The sequence below is a fragment of the Typopeltis vanoorti genome, chromosome 10 (genome assembly GCF_054136105.1).
Source record: "Typopeltis vanoorti isolate ZY-2024b chromosome 10, IOZ_Tvanoo_1.0, whole genome shotgun sequence".
In the NCBI taxonomy this organism is placed as follows: Eukaryota; Metazoa; Arthropoda; class Arachnida; order Uropygi; family Thelyphonidae; genus Typopeltis; species Typopeltis vanoorti.
Window position 1 is genome coordinate 107188450 of NC_143558.1, and position 21577 is coordinate 107210026.

General features: G+C 34.5%; 1 protein-coding gene across 1 annotated transcript in view; it reads left to right on the plus strand.

The window, feature by feature from the left end:
- BBS1 (Bardet-Biedl syndrome 1) overlaps positions 1 to 21577 on the plus strand; it is a 338055-nt gene that overhangs the window by 261360 nt on the left and 55118 nt on the right. The window contains exons 10-12 of the mRNA XM_090399338.1: positions 8036 to 8156; positions 11332 to 11560; positions 14159 to 14317. Of these exons, the coding sequence (XP_090255464.1) occupies positions 8036 to 8156; positions 11332 to 11560; positions 14159 to 14317 (509 nt within the window). The remainder of the gene's footprint in view (positions 1 to 8035; positions 8157 to 11331; positions 11561 to 14158; positions 14318 to 21577) is intronic.

A 21577-nucleotide genomic window follows, 5' to 3' on the forward strand; every position in this document is an offset into this window, starting at 1 on the left:
CCATTCTTCCTGTAGGCATGTAATGAAGTCTCCAACAGTCCAGGACCTCATTACATGCCTTCCTGTAGACATGTAGTGAGGTCTTGGACTCTTGTGGGGTGGATGTCCCTTAACCTCACTCGACACTACAGTTCATCCCACAGATGTTCAATAGGATTAAGATCAGAGCTCTGTGGAGGTCAATCCATGTTCCAATTGATGCCTGGAACTATGCGTTCAACGTGCCAGGTAATAACATGTTGAATGCACGTTGTCAGGTCAATTTTATTATCCAATGTAACATTCTATAGTGACATTCGGTATGGTGGGTAGTTGACTGCAGGTAGCACTTGCAGTTAACTCTCTGTGCTTCCATGTCAGTAGGGTATCACTGATTGTTGACCTGGCAGGGCCCAATTTGTCAACAATTTACTAAATGGATAGGCCTAAAACATGGCATCCTATCACAATGCCGCTTTCAAATTTTGTCAGTTCCCTTGCAGCCATTTCACCTAGACACAGTTGCACTGACTTAGGAGCATCATGTTCCTCCAATTTATACCAACTACAAACACGTGACATTTTACTTGTTACAATGCACCTTGCTCATGGGGGTATCTGTTGACTTCTTTCCAAGCAGTGTATAAATCTGTTCATGGCTGATATTTACTGACTAGTTGAAAGAAAGTGGGAACATGCAGTAGTGAGAATAAACAGTTTGCTGGATCTCTGAATCTGTTAAAATATATGTAGTAGATATTCAGCACTCTGCAGTTCAACTTCAAATGCTTTTGTATATTTTGTAGAGTTACCATTAACAGGTTTCAAATATAATGTTAATAATTTTCTCCATTTTATACTATGAAACCCCATATTGTTATATTCAGATGGAGATGGCAAGGTAGAAGATTAATCGATGTAGATTAATTTAATTAATTTTTCCTGTATTTTTCTTAAAGTAAGTTGACTTCATGAGGGAATATTACACAAGGTAAGATATGTGCTTGTTGGTATCACATAGGTGAGTGAGACTGAAGTAGAGAAACAATGGTAGGCTCAAAGTCTTTTATTGTACCACCTGGTAGAAATGGTTGAGTGCTCCTGGTCATTTGACTGATGGTCTGTTAATGATGATTGCTTTCCAGACACCTAACAGTTTTATGCATCCATGCTTTTTTTGAGATTTGCAAAATCGAATTACATAAGTAACTATGTCATTGTCTAGAAGTAACTATGGCTGCGATATCCCATAGTAATCTACTGGCTTGTTCAGTGTGGAGGGACTAGCCAGTATCGCCTCATTTTGTGAGCACCAAGATGCTGGATCAGTCTGAAAAATTCATAGTGTAGCAATTTTCTTTTATCATCCTGGGCAACAAAAATAAAAAATTTGGAGTTATAAGTTTCATTGACAGGTCTGTCTCAGAGAAGTGAGAATTCCAGAAAACCATGTGACCTGCATAGCAGTTGTGTGACTGATGCTACTTCTGTTGATTAAAGTCATATAACACTGTGCTAAGCAGATGACAAAACACTATATATATATATATATATATATATATATATATATATATATATATATATATATATATATATATATATAAACTATATAGTGTTTATATATATATATAAACTATATATATATATATAGTGTTTTGTCATCTTTGTCAGCATTAAAAAAAAAAATATATATATATATATATAATATAACTTAAATCACATAAAAGAACACGCATACCTTCATCTATGTTAATAACCTAATTTTCAGAGGAAAGCTACTGTACTTTCATACCAATACTAGGAGTATTAAGAATAAGAGTAAGGTTTTCTTACAGTTAGTCATTCCACAAATTATCGGTGTGAGTGAAATGTGGTTAACAGAGGATGGCATATTGACAGAAATAGAATGTGATTATTATAGCATTTTTGGAAAAAATAAAAGAGGAAGTAGAGTATTACTAATGATTTCAGAAGAGTTGCATCCTCTCAGTGTGGAACACGAAAGTAATGGTTTTGAAGCCATTTGGTGTGAGGTTGAGACTAGTGCAAATTTTAGATATTTAGTAGGATTTTGCTACAATATCTGTAGATATGTTGATTCTGAAATGTTCAGAGAAATGAGACAGGTGAGTGACAGGAGGGTGGTAATAATCAGTGACTTATGGAAGCAGGAAATATCACGTATGAATTAACAGATCAAGTTCCTAGGGCTACTTAGGGACAACTGTCTTATGCACCATGTAGTTGAAGCAACACAGATTTAACAATATTGTCTCGTATAGTGATAATAGAAGATTTCACCATGATCCCGCCAGTTGGGGAGAGTGATGACGTGGTTTTGATGTGGGAAGTGGCTATGCAGGTTCAAGCTTAGCTTCATAGAACAAGAGCGATATGTAGAATTACAGAGCAGAGAATTATGATAAATTAAGAAAACAGATTGGCAATGTGCAGTGGCTCAATCAGCTGAAGGAGAGAAAAATTGGCAGTTCCTGGGACTTGTTCTGGCTATCAGTTACTTATGGCAATACAGCATTCTCCTAACCTAAACAAATTCAATTGCATTGTATTGCCAAAAATCTTAAAGACCATCATTTTGAGACTTTCAGCAAGATTCTACCACATCCATAAAAAGCACCCGTCAGAAATGTAGGAGTCAGCCTTTTGAAATCAGTCTGTATCTGCATTCCTGCTAGTGTGCATATCTTCACATGCTTAGTTTTTTTGTGCCCATGAAGAAGCCTTGGTGACCAAGGCGATATGTTGGCTTATAATCTAATTAACTAAATCAGTTTGGTTAATTAATTATTATTTTTAGATGTGTTTTTCCCCATTAAACATCAACATGAGTGAATTATAATATACAATCAAGAATTCATGGGAATATAACAAAAATTTCTAAGCTTTGATCTGAAAAAGCTACACATTACAATACCAAAATAAAAGTTAATCAAAATGCTACAGTACAGGTGTGACTGAACACTACAAAGTATTAAGTGTTAACTACTTAAATTTTAAAGCAGAAGTTAGAATTGAAAGACATGCACTGGGAATTGGTGTGATATGAAATCAGGTGTAAGACAAGGATGCATACAATTTCTTCTACTGTTATTCATTCCAGGAGTATGTAATCTGAAATGGGATTCCAAATTCTATGTTCCTTAGTGCATCCATCCATGATAATAGATAGGTTTACTTTTTGTGGGCAAGATTCACATAAAATCATATTCATTCACAAACATTTCTGTCCCTCTTCTTCTTCTTCTTATTGTGCTATCTTCTATCGAAGGTCAGCGACCATCTTGGCGAACAAACTGCGGTTTTGTGCTAATCTGAGCAGTTGTGCACTGCTCTTTCCTATCCACGTCTTGATGTTGTCAAACCATGGTATTCTTTTTCTTCCTCTAGTTCCTTTGCCATCAATTCTTCCTACCAAAATAGTTTGTAGAAGTTGGTATTTGCTGTTTCTCATGATGTGGCCAAGATATGATGTTTTTCATTTCTTGATTATTTGTACAAGATGTTTAGCTTTGCCAATGGATTTTAAGACCTCTTCATTGGTAATTTTTTCTGTCCATGATATCTTTAGCATTCTTCTGTATAGCCACATCTCAAAGGCTTCGATTTTCTTGATGGTTGTCGCCTTCAATGTCCATGTTTAGGTCTTTATTGCAGAATAGTGTTCTCATTTTCATGAAGGACTGCCGTGCAACTTCAATCCTTGTCTTTATATCTATTTCTGGATCCCACCGTTCATTAAGCCAACAACCAAGATATTTATATCTTGACACTTGATCAATATTTTTCCCATTGAGTGTCAGTTTCATTGATGAGGCTGGATGTTTGCTGATGATCATGTATTTTGTCTTGTTGATGTTTATATTTATTCCCATTCTTTGGCTTTCTATGTATACTCTGTCAATGAGTTTTTGGAGATCCATAATGTTATCTGCAATTAGCACGGTGTCATCTGCATATCGTAGGTTGTTAACAATCATTCCATTTATTGTGATTCCCTCTGGACATTCTTCCAATGCTTTTTTAAAGATTACCTCTGCGTATATGTTGAACAGGAGTGGCGAGAGCACACATCCTTGTCTCACTCCTCTTTTGATGTTAATATCACTGGTGGTAATGTTGTCTAATTGAATGGTAGCTGACTGATTCCAATACAGATTTGTTATTAGTCTTATGTCTTGTTCGTCTAGCCTTGTTTGTTGAAGGACTTCTATTAAGTTAGTGTGTCTGACTTTGTCGAATGCTTTTTCAAAATCTATGAAACACATAAAGACAGATTTCTGTTTTTCTATGCATTTTTGTATCAATATTTGGGTACAGAAAAGGGCCTCTCTAGTACCAAAACCATTCCGAAAGCCGAATTAGAGTTTCTTCACTTTTTCTATAAATGCGATTCTGAATTACTTTCAAAAATATTTTTAATGTTTGGCTCATTAGACTAATAAGTCGGAAGTCACCACAGGAATTTGCTTTGGGTTTCTTTGGGATAGTGATAAATGTAGATTTGAGCTAATCTGATGGAAATTCATCACTTTCATATATTTCATTAAATAGTTTTTCAAGAAGTTTGATGTTATCTGGTTCTATTAATTTTAAAAATTCTGTTTGCACACCATCTGGTCCACTGGCTTTTCCTGTTTTACTTGTTCGTATAGCATTCTCTATTTCGCATTTCATGATTGCTGGTCCTTGAATGTTATCTTTTATATTTATAGGCTTCTGTCTAGTATCATTGAAAAGTTCTGTTACATATTTTATCCAAATCTGTGCTTTATTCTCTTCTTCTAGAACTATTTTTCCATTTTCGTCTCTTAGAGACACTATTTGCTTTTTCCTCAGTTTTCTGGAAATATCGTTGATTTTCTTATACAGATTGAAATTATCATGTTTCTTCTGAAGCAGTTCAATTTCAGTACATAAATTTTTCATCCAATTTACCTTGGCTTCTTTTATTTTTTTCTTGATGATGTTATGTGTTTCTGTATACCTGGCTAGGTCTTTGTTTTTGTACATTCTTCTTGTATCAATAAGAGAAAGAATCTCATCTGTCATCCATTCCTGTTGTTTTATATTATTCACATAACCTACTTCTTCAATGCTTGTTGTTACGATGGCATTCTTTAAGCTATTCCAAAGAGATTCCACACTTTTATTTTCTTCTATGTTAATCTGTTGTAATCGCAGGTTAAGCTGTGTCTTGGCACTTTTATTTATGTTCGGGTCTTTCAGTTTTTCTACATCAATTTTCTTTTTCTTCTTTTGTGATTTTTTAGCTGATTTTAATCTAAGACGTACTTCTGCAACTATGGGATTGTGGTCTGATGAGATATCTGCTCCAGGATAAGTCTTTGCACTCTTTATACTACTGTGGAATCTTTTATTTATCAGTATATAATCAATTTGATTTCGGACAATGTTATGTTGGTTATCTTGAGGCGATTTCCAAGTGTACAGTCTTCTGGGTGGAAGTTTAGACAGAACTGGACTAGGCGATCTCCTCTGTCATTTCTGGTGCCTAAGCCATGTTCGCCAACAATTTCTCCATCACCCCCTCTTCCTACTTTTGCATTGAAGTCAGCCATCACTATGTATCATGTTTCTTTGTTAGGTTTTTAATCTCTTTTAGGTGTTCATAAAACTCTTCAACATCTTCTTCACTTTTGTCAGCTGTGGGTGCATAAGCTTGGATGATATTTATGTTAACGGGGTTTCCCTTAAATTGTAACAGCATTATCCTTTTAGAAAATGGAATCCAATTTAGTACTGATTTATTGATTTCTTCATCTACTATTACAGCTACATCATGTCGATGTTTGTTCTCATCATTCCCAGAGTAATACATTGTTGTATTATCTTGTTGACACTTTCCAGATCCTAGCCATCTTGTCTCGCAAATTCCCAAAATCCGGATGCCCAGCCTCTTCATTTCTCTTGTGGCATTTCTTAATTTGCCAGCTTCATACAGAGTTCTGACATTCCAAGTTGCAATTTTAAAAGTGGACACCATTTTGAGCCCGGAGATTCTTCGCACCCCTGTGCCATTTAAGGGACGGCGGGAACTTGGGGCCAATTGTAAGGGTTTGCTCGCCATGGTGGTTGTTCTGGAGATAAGGTAGAGCAGTAGTTTCTCCGTTTGCTTTCTGCTCTGCAGTATTACAGACGTACACAATATAATCATATTGCCATCTGCAAATCTCTGATCACAATCTTTTCCGTCATCATTTGGCTTCAACCTTGTGTCAGTACTGACAATGCTGCTTCCCAATGTCAGGGGCAGTGACCCCAGCAGGTACTTATTTAATGGCGGCACTACTCACCATGTCACCGAGTTGTCATTGGGCTTTGTGAGGTTTTAAGTGAGACAGAGTTGCCACTTCTGCTCCCCCACGTGGACTAACAGTGACTGATAGCTCAGTCGCTGTTGGTCCACGGCTGCTTATTCTCCAGATTGCTCTGCTTATATCGCAGCTAGCCTCCATATTAGGTTAGGTCCCTCTTAACTATTGTATTATAAAAACACTATTTTACAGAATGATTGATTTTTATTCTAACCAGACATTCCTTGCAGTTGAACTTATGTATCTGTCATGCTTTCTTATCTTATTCCAGTGGAATTAACAAAACTTCTTTCCCTACTAATCCACAACCCTCTCAGCTGATTTCAGTATGAACACTACTATTCTGTATCTAAAGAAGGGTTAGCCAAAACTTCAAAGAAATAAGATGTCTATGAAGCTTGGAAAACCACGTATCAAACTTGCTAATTTTCCCCTCTCCTCATATTTCCATTTTATACAATGTACTTGCAAGTTTGCATGTTATGCATTATGCATATTCTTTAAGATATCCCAGCACATTGGTGTGGAAGAACATAAAAAATATCTACCATTGCAACTGTGAATATTCAATTGCAGCGAAACCATCTTATGGATATTGCCTGTAGAATTGAAAAATTACTGTGCCCTATCTCAGTAAGTAGAGATGCTTTTTTTTTTTTTTTTTTTTTTTTTTTTGTGGAAATCCTGCAACTGCTATTAAAAACCATCCTAGTCTTGTCTCTACATGCTAGGCACGGGATGGTTTCTAACAGCAGCAGCTGATGTTTGAAACTCTACAAGATACAGAAACAATAATTGTAAGGTGTTATGCAAATTAAGCTTTAAGTCTAATTATGAACTGATGATCAATGTAACATAGATGAAATACAGAAATCATTAAACCTTTATTTAAATTTGCTGAAGTGAAGCCTATTGGCTCTTTATTTAAGTAATACATTAAATCTTTGTTCAGTTCATATGTGTGTACTGTATTGTACTTTGTTTTCATAAGGTGGGAACCTATCCTGACCAGTATTTAAGAATTAGTATATAAGTAATGATTTGGCTCATTCAGTGGGAGAAGTCATTCTGCTAGCACAGAGTGGCTTCGAACTGTACCATATCCAGTCTCCCATACTGCTCTAGGAAACTGGATATGGTACAGTCTCCTAGATCAGTACTCCCAGATTATGTAATCCTTTATCCAATCCTTCATCCTTTGGTAGATGCAGTGTCATAAGAAGTTTTGATATTCCTGTTATGCAGTATTGAGCTTTAAAAAATGCAATAAAATAAAAATAAAAAATAGATTGCTGCTATAGATAGTGATTATGGCTTCTTTTTTTTATGCAGCTTGTAATAACACACCAGTTTGTTTGCATGCTAGGACAAACAAGACATTGACTATATAAATTGTTTCAGTTATTGATTTCTTAACAGTAATGTGAAATTAATGGATTCCTATTTGTTAATTATACTTCTTTGTGTCCTTATCTCTGATAAGGAAAAGAAACAAGATTAACAAATGAAGATCCATTAATCCCTCCACCCACACAATTCTGGATCCTGACAATTGACATTCTGCTTTAGTTCTGGGGAGAGGGGATCAGCATGCAATTTACTGCACAGTTTAATTTATAAATCTAAATTAATAATAAATATGAAATTATTAATGTCTCTAATAATAATTACCTGAATATTATACTTCAAATGGATTTTAGAGGTTACAAAGTTGCCAGACTCTCGGTGGAACTTAAATCCCAGCCAGTTGGTCTTCAAAGAGTGAATAACAATATTGTAATTGGATGTATGGATGGCACTTTGAGCTGTTATTCAACAAAAGTAAGAATTAGTTTTCACTCATTTATTATACTGCTAAAAAAAAGTATCCAGTGTTGTCTGCAAAAATTTAATATTTAAATTATTTACCATTTAAAAGTGTATGCTTGACAGAGGGAATAGTTTACATATGTTTCCTGTAAGCAATCAAGCCTTCAATAATTCGAAATCAACTTGCATCCACTGTCTTGTTTTCATTATTATCATGACTGCATTTTTTAAATTAGTGTCTTGTTTTCGTTTTTGTCATGACTGTATTTTTTTTTTTAGGGGTGCTTATGGGTCAAAGCTGTATAACTGAGAGGAGACCTCCACATAGTCTTTAAAGGAATGTGGAGAACAGAACCGACCAGGGCTTCTTACGTAATGTCCAATCCTCACCTTCTCATGGTGCACCCTGTTGGATATCTACCTGGATACTGAATGAACGAGGATGGGCTGGCAATTTGGGATTTAGCCGACCAAATTGTATTCTTATTGGCTTAAACCAAAATAGAAAAGGATGGTACAACATGACAAAATTTTATGCTGCCTGGGGCATCACCCGGTTAAACAAGGCCCCTGTGGTTTTTGCAACAGAATCACGGTGAACAGCGAAAAGTCAGCTACTGAGACAAATCTTAAAACACACCCTAACTCAACATCACCAGAGTTCAAGATCGGTACTATCAACATAAGAAGCCTGAATTGCAAAGAAATGGAGTTAGCTGAGGAATTGGATAAGTACCCATTCTTCTGATTTCTTCTGTTGCATCAACACCTGACCAGTAGCAAACAAAAGCTTGTAAGGGGAAGTATCTTCACATCTATGCTACTTATGTATATAGAGGCTGTTGACATGTTCAAAAGAGGGGGGGGGGAGTGCATTATGAGATGCTGAGGCAATCTGAGTGAAGCTTCAAACTTTTGTTTGCTCACATATAAAAACTATGTAATTTATTTTCTTTTGTCATAATTGATTTTATCAAAAGGGATGCTGATCACCATGTGATCAACATCCTTTTTGATAAAATTATGGAGACTATTACTGTGTTAAGAATAATAATTTACTGACACTTCAACTTTCTTATTATGGTCATCATCTGGAGTATACACATATACAAGCTATATTACAATGCAAACAGTATGCCAGAATAACACTAATTTAGTCAATTGTTATTCTTCTGGCCTGATCTTTAGTGTGGGAAAAAAAAAACATTAAAGCTATATACTATTTTACATAGCCAGAGAACAGTTTCGTATTAACCTTTAATGCAGCAATAGTGGTGGCCTAATCAATATTTAAAATGTGTGTTTTAGATTGTTAGAGCCAAGATCCTGGAGTAGTAAAAGCCTAATTTAAATGACCTGTTTGAACAAAAGGTTAAGTGGGTCAAATATGTGTCATCCATATTCTTGAGATTTCTAGACTATCATATTTGTTAATTAGGTTGGTTGATTAGAATTTCATAGACTTCTTTAAATTTATACTAATTTCAGGCGTTAGCATGATGTAATGAACAGGTGCCTTTCTAGTCAGTTTTGTGTAGAGTATCCAAGGCATGATCAAAAAAGGCCAGATTTACCATAGTTATTAAATTTAATGTGCCATTTATGTTCCTTTAAGTTAGGTGCATTGAATGCCATACAGTGTAGGAATGGGAAGTGAAGGACAGGGATCCTCAAAGAAGTTGATGAGCTCTTTAATTTTGCAAGAGGTTTAAAGGTAACATTAAGCTTGTATTTGTGTAATATTCTGGTTATTTTATCTGATGATGACCTTAATATGATGTTTGAATTGTCTGGAAATTAAAGTTATTCTTATCTTGGTAGTAGTCTCCATCATGTTATCAAAATGAATATAATTTCTGGTTATGTATCACCAAGGAGAAACCTTACTGCAGTTATCTCTTATGTGTTTAGTAGTGCTTTGCTGCTTGAATATGAAACTGAATGTGGACTGAATATGACTTCCACGTTGATTTAGCTAGTCACTCTTTCCATAATGCATAGGAATATATAATCTGAAATGGGAGTGTGATGCATTATGGAACACTGATGCAACTTAATGTAGTCATTGCCTCTGTATACAGATTACCTAGTTGTCAACATACTTCACATGTAGACCTTTGTATGCTCATGCTAAGTATCTGACCAAGTGAAAATGCTTTCTACAGTTTTTCTGTGCCTTTTCCGTTATTCTTTTAATTGCATTATGTTTGTAAGAGATGCTCACTATTTTTGTTGTGGTCTTGGAAAAAGTCACTGGTTATTGTCTAGGATGAGAGGCATGTAAACTGAATTTGAGCATCTGGCACATTATGTATGAGAAGATTTTGGACAAGATTTTAATGGGACATTTATCATAATGAAGTTTATTAGTCACACATATTCACAAGAATATAATAATTTTATTACTGAAATAATTTGACCAGAACTAACTGGTAATCATCAGTGTATCAGTATAATCCCAAGATGAAGCTAGAACAAAGAATGTTAATCCCATTTACAGAGCTCAGCCACATGCCAGAATGCCACCTAGTGGTTAGTTACAATAAAATAAGATTGCAGTTAAGGCCCAAATTTATAATTTAATGAGTTGAAATAAAATAAAATTTAATTTAGATAATGAAATGAATAACATAGTATTATATTAAATTATTATTATTTTTTAATTTAATTAAAATACAAAGGATGTACTTTTGCTTGCCATTATTGGGATGAGACTCTCAAGGCTTGGCAATAGAGAGCCAGTCATTCCAGTTTGAATTCAGGCAATGTGGAAGTGCATCAGCACTCCCTAACACTGAACCTGGTAAACACCAGGAAGGTGGGAGCTGTTTCTCTTTTGTAGATGGTAACCAAGCAGAGATTTTGTTGATATTCATTCATCATTCAACAAAATCTCTGCTTATTTAAGTGGACAGAAAAATATTAAATTTACGTTATTTAATTCAAGGACTCTTTAACATTAAAATCTTTTTCAAGATGAATTCTTACATTCTACTTTTGTTTTCTTTCAGTTATTTCATATAGTTTATTTTCTCTCATGTGTGTGATTCTTACATATATATGGATTTCAGTAACTCTTTGTATGTGATTATGATTATTTAAAATTACTACTGCAACTTAACTATAAGCATTAACAGAAATCATAGAAATGTTTGTCAAATGCATATTTGGTTGTTGATGTTCATAGGGTAAAACATTGTGGACAGTAAAGATGAATTCTAATTTAGTGGCTATGGAAGCTATTGACATAGACCAACTAGGATTGCGGCTAGTGGCAGTAGGCTTAACTAATGGCCAGATACAGTTCTACCAGGATAAATATCTTGTGGATGTACTTGCCGTTGAAGATGTAATAACAGGAATTAAATTTGGTAGATATGGAAGAGAAGATAACACTCTTATTTTAATTACAAGAGGTAAGATTTAATGTCACAAAATTGCTATATTATAGTTGTAATTGCTTTTTTAGGCATAATTTCAAATTAATAATCTGAGATTGATCATTCTGCCATAATAAATATCTCAAACTGTGACTAAAATGATTAAACATTCTACTTTCTATGCTTTTTAGTCATTTTATTGCTCTTTATTTTTTAATCCTATCAGCAGTTCTTTCTGTGATTATTTTTCACCCTCACTTTGTATTTATCATATATTTTTGCTTATGTCTTCTTAAAAGAAGCTGGATGGTCCCAGTGTGAGAAAGGAATGGAAGGGATGTAGATACTTTTTTTTTGTTCAAATATTATTCTTGTTACTATGGGCTCAAATGAGGTTTGACTCATTCTGGTAGGCCTATTCTAACTCAGACAAATAGCCAGTTACATTTCTCCTTATATTTACATGCACTAATTACTACTACTTTTGGTAGTATATTCCATTCACTCACCACAAGAAACATCTACTTCTAATTCTTTTGATGTTGAGGATCCCAAACATTGCAAGTAGTTCATCTTGTAGTTCGTTAATGGGTAGGGCAAGAAGAGAAATTTATTTTACATTAAATTTTATAGCCCTGGAGTTTTTAATCTTAAGAAATGTATATTAAGCAAGCTTGCTCCAAAAAGCAGAAGAAAAAGTTGTGCTTTTAATTTAGAGTTTAACTGTTAATTGTTGTAACTAGTTACTGCATATTTAGTAGCCTATTTGTGTAACCTGAACATGTATGAAAAGAATGAAAGAGGAGAATAAGAAATTCATTCTTAAGTTTGAAGCTGAACAGTAGCTGGATTTTTTTAGCAGAAGATGCTCATGTTTTAATAGGTTTAGGGAAATTATGCTGGTACTTTCAGTAAAATACTTGTAGAAACAGAATAAATATTAGAACAATATTTTTAGAGTTGGTGAATTAGAGAATTGTATAGGTTTAACAATACAGGCAAGCAGCAGCATCTTGAGTGGAAAAGAACATCAGGATTTTTTGGAACTGAGGAGGATACAGATGAGATGTGTTTGTGCATGAAATGTTAGAAGCATTCATTAATCTAATAAACAAATTATGATCTTGCACGGAGATGTGAATATTATTGATCATAACAAGAATTGAATTGAAATTTTTCTCACGATGACTAAAACCATATTTTAGAAGCATTCGAGTTTAGAAGGTATTAGTACTTTCCCACTTGAGAATGGCAAGAAGGTCAAGGTTTAAAGCATACTGAAATCAGGAAAATAATGGATAGAATTTGGGGTTAGTGAGAGGAGGAGAAAATGCTGTTCCTCCTGTATAGAAGGAACAACATTTACAAAAATATAGAACCCAAGCATTGAAGAAGAAATCTGACAAGAGGAAATCGAAGAAGAGACTAGAGCAGACAACTGGAGAAACAACTCATTTTCAAAGGGTGGGATACAGATCATAAGAGGTGGTAAGCAGACTTGTATGCTAGATCGAATTAAATATTCTGGAAACGTCAAAAGTTACTGTGTGAGTTTCTTCATGCCTTTCTTATTTTGTGTCCAACAAAAGATTAAGCTAGGAGTGCTTTGGATTGAGAGAAGCAGAATTGGTGGTCTAATTAAGTACTGTAGTAAGAGTAGTAGAGATTCAGGTAGTGAAAAAGTTCTCAGATGCTGATGACCTTCTTCATTATTTTTAAGAAAACTGAAGCAAGGACAGCAGGGCCATATTCCCCTTGATATAGGATATTATTAACTGTGATATAATTATTTGCAAAAATCGCTATAATTCCAAAGGGGAAAAAAATGATGAATTTTTTAAGTGGCTGACATTGTTAATAAATGCTTTTTGACCAGCAGTTACATGATACTTGTAATGTTGCTCATTTCATGTTTTTTTGTTTTTGCAGTTTAGCATGCGATTTGCATGCATGAGAGTGATAATAGAAAAAAGTAACAAAATTCATAAATGAAACATGGGGCATTTGTATACACAAAAGTGTGAGAAAGCATCATTACCAGCATTCATCTGACTTTGATAGAAAGTTTTAAACCAGAACACAGCTCTACCTAATATTTAACCTTTCTCACTTATTCTTTTAGGTTTCCATGTTATTTGGTAGAATTTTTGACATTTAGGGTTCACCTGTCTCTGCCAGGTGAACCCTAAAATGTACAACAAATGGTAAATTATAGAAAATAACTTACCATTTGTTGCTTTTAGGGATAAAGCTGAGATATGAAACAGTGCAATTAAAAATTTCAAATTAACTGGAAATCCAAGTTAGATTGTAGGGGGTATGTGTTATTCCTAAACCCAATAGTTGGTGGAGTTGAGTTTCCAGGAAAAAAAAAATCCCTGTACCTCCATATTAGTCTAACTAACTCACCTTTTCTGACTTCACCCACCTAACTTATGTTTAACCCAGGTCTTTTGAACCAAAGGGCTCAGAAATTATAAGGTATCAACAGTGAAACAACTTACTTACATAATAAAAATTCATATAGTAAAAATATTGATTAAATGTTACCCGTATTTCTGCTAATTTAAAATTAATGAAATTGATAATTAATGCTTTATTGATGCAGTCTTTATTTTATCTGAAATTACATAGGTGGAGGTCTGAGCATCAAAATTCTGAAACGCACTGCTCAGTTTCAGCCAAAGGATGTTACTCCTGGCCCTCCTTCTGCACAGAGTATGAAGTTAAATGTACCAAAGAAGACAAAACTCTTTGTAGACCAGACTATGAGAGAACGAGAACATTCCGTCAGTATGTAATTTTTCATAGTTTATGTGCAGGATTTTTTTAGCATACATGATTAGTTTTTGAGTCTGAGAAACTCATTTCCTGATCTGTAACTGTTAAGCACTATCAGCTGTAGATCAGGAAGTTGACTTTAGTTCACTGTCAGCAGATAACAGTGAACTAAAGTCAACCCTCACTGTCACATTTCATATGGACCACATCAATAATGTTTTGTAGTCGATAGATTGAGTGAATTTTCTTTAGAATTACATTGAGCTTCTGGAGATTTGGTCGGAAGATTTTGATTAGTTACAGTGAGTGAGTTTTTTTATAAAATGGTGCTTTATAAAATTTATAAAAATTTATAAAATGTTGTTAATATAAGAATGGACTGCATGATTTCTGAAATCTCACATGCCAGATAAAACAGGCATATGTCAGTACAATGCCTTCTACCATCATAACAGCACTTTTCAATGTGTGTTTTGATGAAAATTTCTGGGCATGCTTTTTCAAATAATCCACATTGTTTGGAAATCCATTATCAGATTATTTAATATACCTGAGCTAAATTTCTCAGTCTACTGTCTATGGTAACATGGAATCCACTAACTGAAATAGCAGATTTTGTTTCATTTAGTAGATTTTTATAAAACATAAAGTGAGAAAGTATAGTAAAATTTCTATAGTAAACTAGATTTCTATAATAAACTGAATGCTAGGTGCTTAAGTGGAAGAGAAATTAGTCTAACATGTCTTAGTTGTTTGGCCAAATTTGGCCACATTATCAATGTATCTTAGCCAGATAGAAGGTTTAAAAACTGTAGTATCAAGAGCTTTGGCTAGAGGGTATATAGACCATTGCCAAATATCCCCTATCTGTTTATATGGCTAGTGTGTGAATAATTGTTTTCCCTATGATGAGTCTTTCTGACTATGGAGATACTCATATAACAGTAGCATATTCCACTCCAAGTGAAGTAACCAGCATGAATAGCAAAATTGAAGAGTCCAATAATGTGTGAATATTAGTAAATAAAGAAGTTATGTCAATTTCTCCATGATATCAGAGTGCTTAAAACTAAATTTTGGATTAAAGGATTCTGGATCCTGCTTCAAATCTTTAATCCAGAATTTAGTTTAAAGCAGTACTGTGATATCATGGTTAGTTTTGACATCACTTCTTTATTCACTAATATTTCCCCTTTCTGAAATCTTAAGAATATTTTTCCCAGCAAATTATGGAGCTCTTCAGTTTTGCTATCCATTTACTTCACCTGGAAGGACATCCTATATAAACAGAGGGAGAGAGAATGCACCAGCGGACCCCCCCCCCTCTCTCCTCTCCTTATCAATTTCTATGTGGAGCATTTTGAAAAACTTGTTCTATATACTGCAGTTCTCAAATCTATGTGGCTAAGCTATATTGTCGATGATGATGTGGTCTCTATTTGGGCACACAACTCAAACACATTTCTCCCCTACTTCAGCAGCCAGCTTTCCAGAATTCGGTTCACTATAGAAAAAGAAAACAATAACAATCTGTCTTTTCTAATTACATTAATCATTCCCTTATGATACTGTCTTTATCAGTTCACAGAAAACCTACCCCCACAGATAGATACATTCACGGTTTTCCCATCACCCACTTATCCCAACCAATGTGGTATCATAAAATCCTTTGTTCCAACCAGACTTCTCTCAACAGTGAAATTCTTTTGTTCATCACATCTTCCTTTTTCCAATGGATACACTGCTGAAAAAAAATTATTAGTACACACTGGATTCAAGTCATCTGATATCATTAGCAGCATGCCTGCCCCCCCTCTCATTTCCTTCCTTCCTAAAAATACTATACCCTTTGCACTTGATACCAGTTAGTATGTCTGCTTCTGATTGCCAGATCTCATTAATACCTACAATATGAGGTCCCAATAACTAAGGCAACAAACTCTATTCCTTTGTTTCTGATGCTCCTAGCATTTGAGTACAGACATAATATGTTACTGCATGCACTTTTGTATACACTTGTCTGTGGTCTGCATGACACAGAATGACAACTTGCAGATCTCTGTTCTTATCTAGTTCCTTACTTATGCAAACATCTTTACAAATGCTTGAGAGGTCCAAACTGAATGAACACAGAATTTCTCTCTTCATAAGCATTTCCATTCCCATCATTAACAGTTAACTAACATTGTTGCTCTTACATACAGACTCTCATGATTCCTCCCATCAGAATTCAGTTTTCCTGGCTCTCTGTTTATATCTCATATCAATCAATAATTTTCCAAGCATACTGATGCCAAACACATTGTAGGCTCTCCCTCTTAAACAAATCCAATCTTCCCTAAAACTAACTCACACATCCAAAAAACTTGCATCCATTCCTTCTACACTGCCTAAACATCAAATTGTTTGCCATCACAACCCTTTTTCGTAATTCATTTCAATCATATCTAGGCAATATACTAACAGGTTTTACTTTCTCACTCTTCCCTCTTGCTTCTTCCAACAACCTTTTCATATCCTCTCTCATACTGAATTTATTGCTAGTTAAGTCATTGGTACCTATTAGTATTATACTCTTTTGCATTTGTTTTCTCTTTTTCAACTGTTTGCATTCTATTTTTAATTTCTGTTCTGGCAAGACTTGATGCTATAACCTATTCATTAATGGCATGTTTTATGATAGAGTCACCATACAAAATTACATCCTTCTTTGTACAATCAAACTTTACTTACCAGATTTTCATTATTATGCACTAACTTAACTAATTCCATGATTTGTTGTTTTCCATTTTGCTACTGAACTGTATTATTCTTCCTGTGTTCCTCTAATAGTTCAGTTCAGAACCAATAGCATAGTTCAAAAAGCCTGGACAGAGGGACGAATTCTCGATGATTGGAGTAGAGCTCTCATAGTATCCATATATAAAAAGGGAAATAAAACTGAATGTGAGAATTACAGAGGTATTTCCCTACTGAGTGTTCCTGGCAAGATCTATGCAAGTATACTTGAGAAATAGTTGAGAAGAATTGTGGAAGAAAAGCTTGGTGAAGAACAAGCTGGATTCAGGCCAAATAGAGGCTGTCAGGATCAGATCTTCACTTTACGACAAAGAGTCGAGAAAGCATTGGAATATAACAAAGATCTGTATTTAAGTTTTGTCGATTTGGAAAAGGCATATGACAAGGTGCCAAGAGAGAAGCTATTCAATACGCTGCAGTTATATGGTGTCAATGGGGCATTATATCAAGCAATACTTAGTCTTTATTTGAGTTGTGAGTCAGCAGTTAGAATTGAAGGAAGTACAGGAAGATGGTTTAATGTTAAATCTGGTGTGAGACAAGGATGTACATTATCCTCTCTGTTATTCATTATCTATATGGATCACATTATGAAGGAAAGTGTTAAACCTGACATAAAAATTGGAGATGTTAATGTCAGCTCTTTGCTTTATGCGGATGATGTTATACTTCTAAATAAATCTGCTACAAGTCTGCAAGATTCTCTGACTAAATTGAATAGCTGTTGTAATAGATATGGTATGAAGGTCAGCAATAAAAAGACAAAGACAATGAAAATAGGCAGAATCATTGAAAATGTCAACTGTGTTGTGAATGGAGAACCTGTGGAACAAGTAAAACATTTCAGCTACTCAGGCACGATTTTTAGTGAAGATGGTAAATTAAATATAGAAATAGACAATAGAATCAGCAAAGCTGGTATGGTGGGAAGTCAATTGAATAAATTCATATGGAATAAGAGAGAAATTAGTCGGAACACTAAATTAGCTGTATACAAGACAGTGTTCAAACCAGTTTTAACTTATGGATTTAGAGCTGGGTCAGAAGTAAAACACTTGACCAAAGACTAGCGACCACAGATATGAGAGTCCTGAGAAAGATTAGAGGCAAGAACAGATGGCATCAATGGCAATATCATATTAAAAATGAGGATATTAGAAAAGAACTTGACATTGTCAGCATCCAGGAATGCATTAGCGGAGCTAATCTCAGGTGGTATGGTCACTTAAATAGAATGGGAGAGGAAAGATTAGCAAAACAAGTGTTCTCTGCCCAGGTTGGCAGGAAAACGACCCAGAGGAAGACCAAGATATAGGTGGATTGATATGGTACAAAGTGCCTTAGACGATAGAAATATAAGATATGATAATGTTGGAGTCTTGACAAGTAACAGACTGATTTGGAGGAAAATTGTAGATAGGAAGTTAGTAATGATGTAATTTTTTCATGTAGTACTATCATATCCTGTACACCCCTTGAGGGTACTTGGCAGGAATTTGATGATGATGATGATGGTGTTCCTCTAAATGCCACTCGACTTTCTGTAATTATCTCATCGTCTTTCTAATAATCTGCTTTAACCTAGTGATTTTGGACGATAAATTGTTTTCAATATCCTCTTCAATATCATATTTAGTGGAGAAAACCTGCTTGTTCACTGCATCGCTGTTCTTACTAGCTTTCAGTTTCCCCTGTGTTTTTGGCTCCATTTTACAGCTGTATTTAATATTACAATATCACAATAAAAATATGTTATAAAGACAGTGATGTAGTGAACAAGCAGATTTTCTCCACTAAATATGATATTGAAGAGGATATTGAAAATAATTTATCCTCCAAAATCACTAGGTTAAAGCAGATTATTAGAAAGACGATGAGAGAATTACAGAAAGTCGAGTGGCATTTAGAGGAACACAGGAAGAATAAAACAGTTCAGTTTTAATCTTCAAATAAGTCAAATAAGTCAATAAATGTAAAAATCTAATCTAATATACTATTAAACACTAATTTTCTAAGGAAAAACACAATAAAAATCACAAATTTTGCACAAGTGCTAAATTACACCTACCAAACCACTGACAACATAACCTCAAACTCAGAATTGTAGTTGTTATGAATTTACAATGATTATAAAAGAAAATTAGTTGAGCAGTGCGAAATTAATACTAAAGAGTTCTTCAGCCATGTGACATGGGCAGCTCAGCTGCTTTCCATGTGAGTTGAGGCTATGTGAAAAGACGTACTGTTAGTAAGCTCCTTAAAAATCAGTGATTTTTGTTGATTTATTGAGTTTTTCTTAGATTTATTGGTGTATTTTTAGTATATTATTGTAGTTTTTTTAATGTATATTGTACTACAGCATTTAATAACCTTATTGTAGAAATATTATTAGTTTTTACTACTATTAAGATTGGCAGTAAAAACTCATCACAGCAGGGCAGCGTCTAAAGCTCAAGTTCAAGTTGTGTGTCCCAATGTACATTGCTACAGTGATTGTGATAATTTATCCAAAGATAATCTGACATTGGAAATATCCTGCTTAAAATAGATTATTAGAAAATCGACCAGAAAATTAGAAGAAGTGGGAAAACGTTTAACGAAACTTAGACAGAATAAGAAAAAGGATCTGAACAAGAAGAAGCAGGAAAGCACTGAACTTGTTAATCATAATATTAATAACAACAATGTAAGTCAATTATAATCTAAAAAAACAAAGATAATATGGTATGAGGATTCACTCTTATAATTCGTGCTTGCCGAGAGAGTCACTACTTCTAGTTTCCCAGGAGAAAAAATTAAAGATATGACAAACGTATTTGAAAAACAGAAAAGAAAAGTAAAAGAGATCATAGTTCTGGTAGAAACTATTAATTTAAGTAATGACAAATATAGTATGAAAGAAGATATGAAAAGTCTGTTGGAAGAAGTGAGAAAGAAATGTGAGTGAGAGAGAGAGAGTAAAAAGTGTAGGTTTACTACCTAGATACTACTTCATGCATATTGGGATTCCATTGTAATCATGCACCCTAACTGTATGTTATTCCTAGTATTGTTTAAATTAACTGTACTAATGATGTCCTATGATACTTAAGATGAATTATTTACTTATTAAAACTTATTACTGTGGTTATGTGTGTTTGTTTAGTCATGAATACTCCACAGGTTTCATTGTACAATAAATGAGAAGCAAATGATTCCATGTATAGAGTATGTAGAAGAAATCGATGCAAGTTTTTAGATGTGTGAGGTTGTTTGATGGCAGAAAAGACTTATATAAGAGGGACAGCCTGCACTGGAATTCATTTGACATCAGGAGCTTGGACAAATTACTTATTAGTATGAGACCTAATACAGAGAGTCAGGGAAACTAGATCATCAAGGGAAGAATGGGAGAATGTGTGTGGAAATTCAGATATGGTGCAGACATGATAAAGATATGAATGGCTTCAAACATGATTGTGTATCTGGCAAAGTGGTGGAAAAATATGCTTTGGGTTCGGACCTTTTGAGTATGTCTGGGGAAGGGGAAAAGAGAAAGTTCTGCAAGACCAAATAAATTGCATATCTAATTATAAGAATAGGCTAATTTGTTATGTCTGTTATGCAAATACCAGGAGCAAAAGGGGTTGAGTTCATTGCTTTATTGAATACGGTGTGGCCTAAGATTGTTGGCATTAGTGAAACCTGGCTATCAAAATATGGTAACTCAGATTGGTATACTGATGGGTATACTATTTTTAGGAATGACAGAACAGATAGGAGAGGAGGGGGGAGGGAGTACTACTAATGATTTCAAACAACTTAAGTCCATTTAGGATAGAAATGCAAGAAAATAATAGTAACAATGTCCCATGTAGCAGTTAGTTTGAGGCTATCTGGTATGAAGTGAAGGCTAACAGAATGAAATGCATAGTGGGATGTTGCTACAGACTTGGTAGTTCAGTTGCAAGGGACGAAGAAATGCATCATCAATTTAGCTTTATGGGTACTAAATGAGTGATCATTATGGGTGACTTTAATTATCCAAACATTGATTGAGTAGAAGAGAAACCTCATGATAAGAATGAAGAGGAATTTGTGGTTGTGAGACAACTTTCTCAAGAAGGTTAAAGAGTTTTTGGATTTGTTCATAGCATCAGAAGGGAGGGGGGGTCTCTGTTAAGAGTATGACGATTTTACCACCAGTTGGTGACAGTAGTCATGCTTTACTTTCTTGGGAAGTACCTAATTGATGTTCTCATTAGAAGGTTACATGCTGAAATTCAAAGCTGGGAATTATGATCAGCTTAAGAGAATACTATCTTTGGTCCCATGGTATCAGTAACCAAATGGGAAAAATGTCAACAGTGCATGGGAATCTTTGAAAAAATGCTTAAATGATGTGGTATCTGAATGTATCCTAGTGCTCAAAGAATAAATACATTTTACACAAATTATGGACTCTACAACTGCATTATCAATAATTATTTTAAT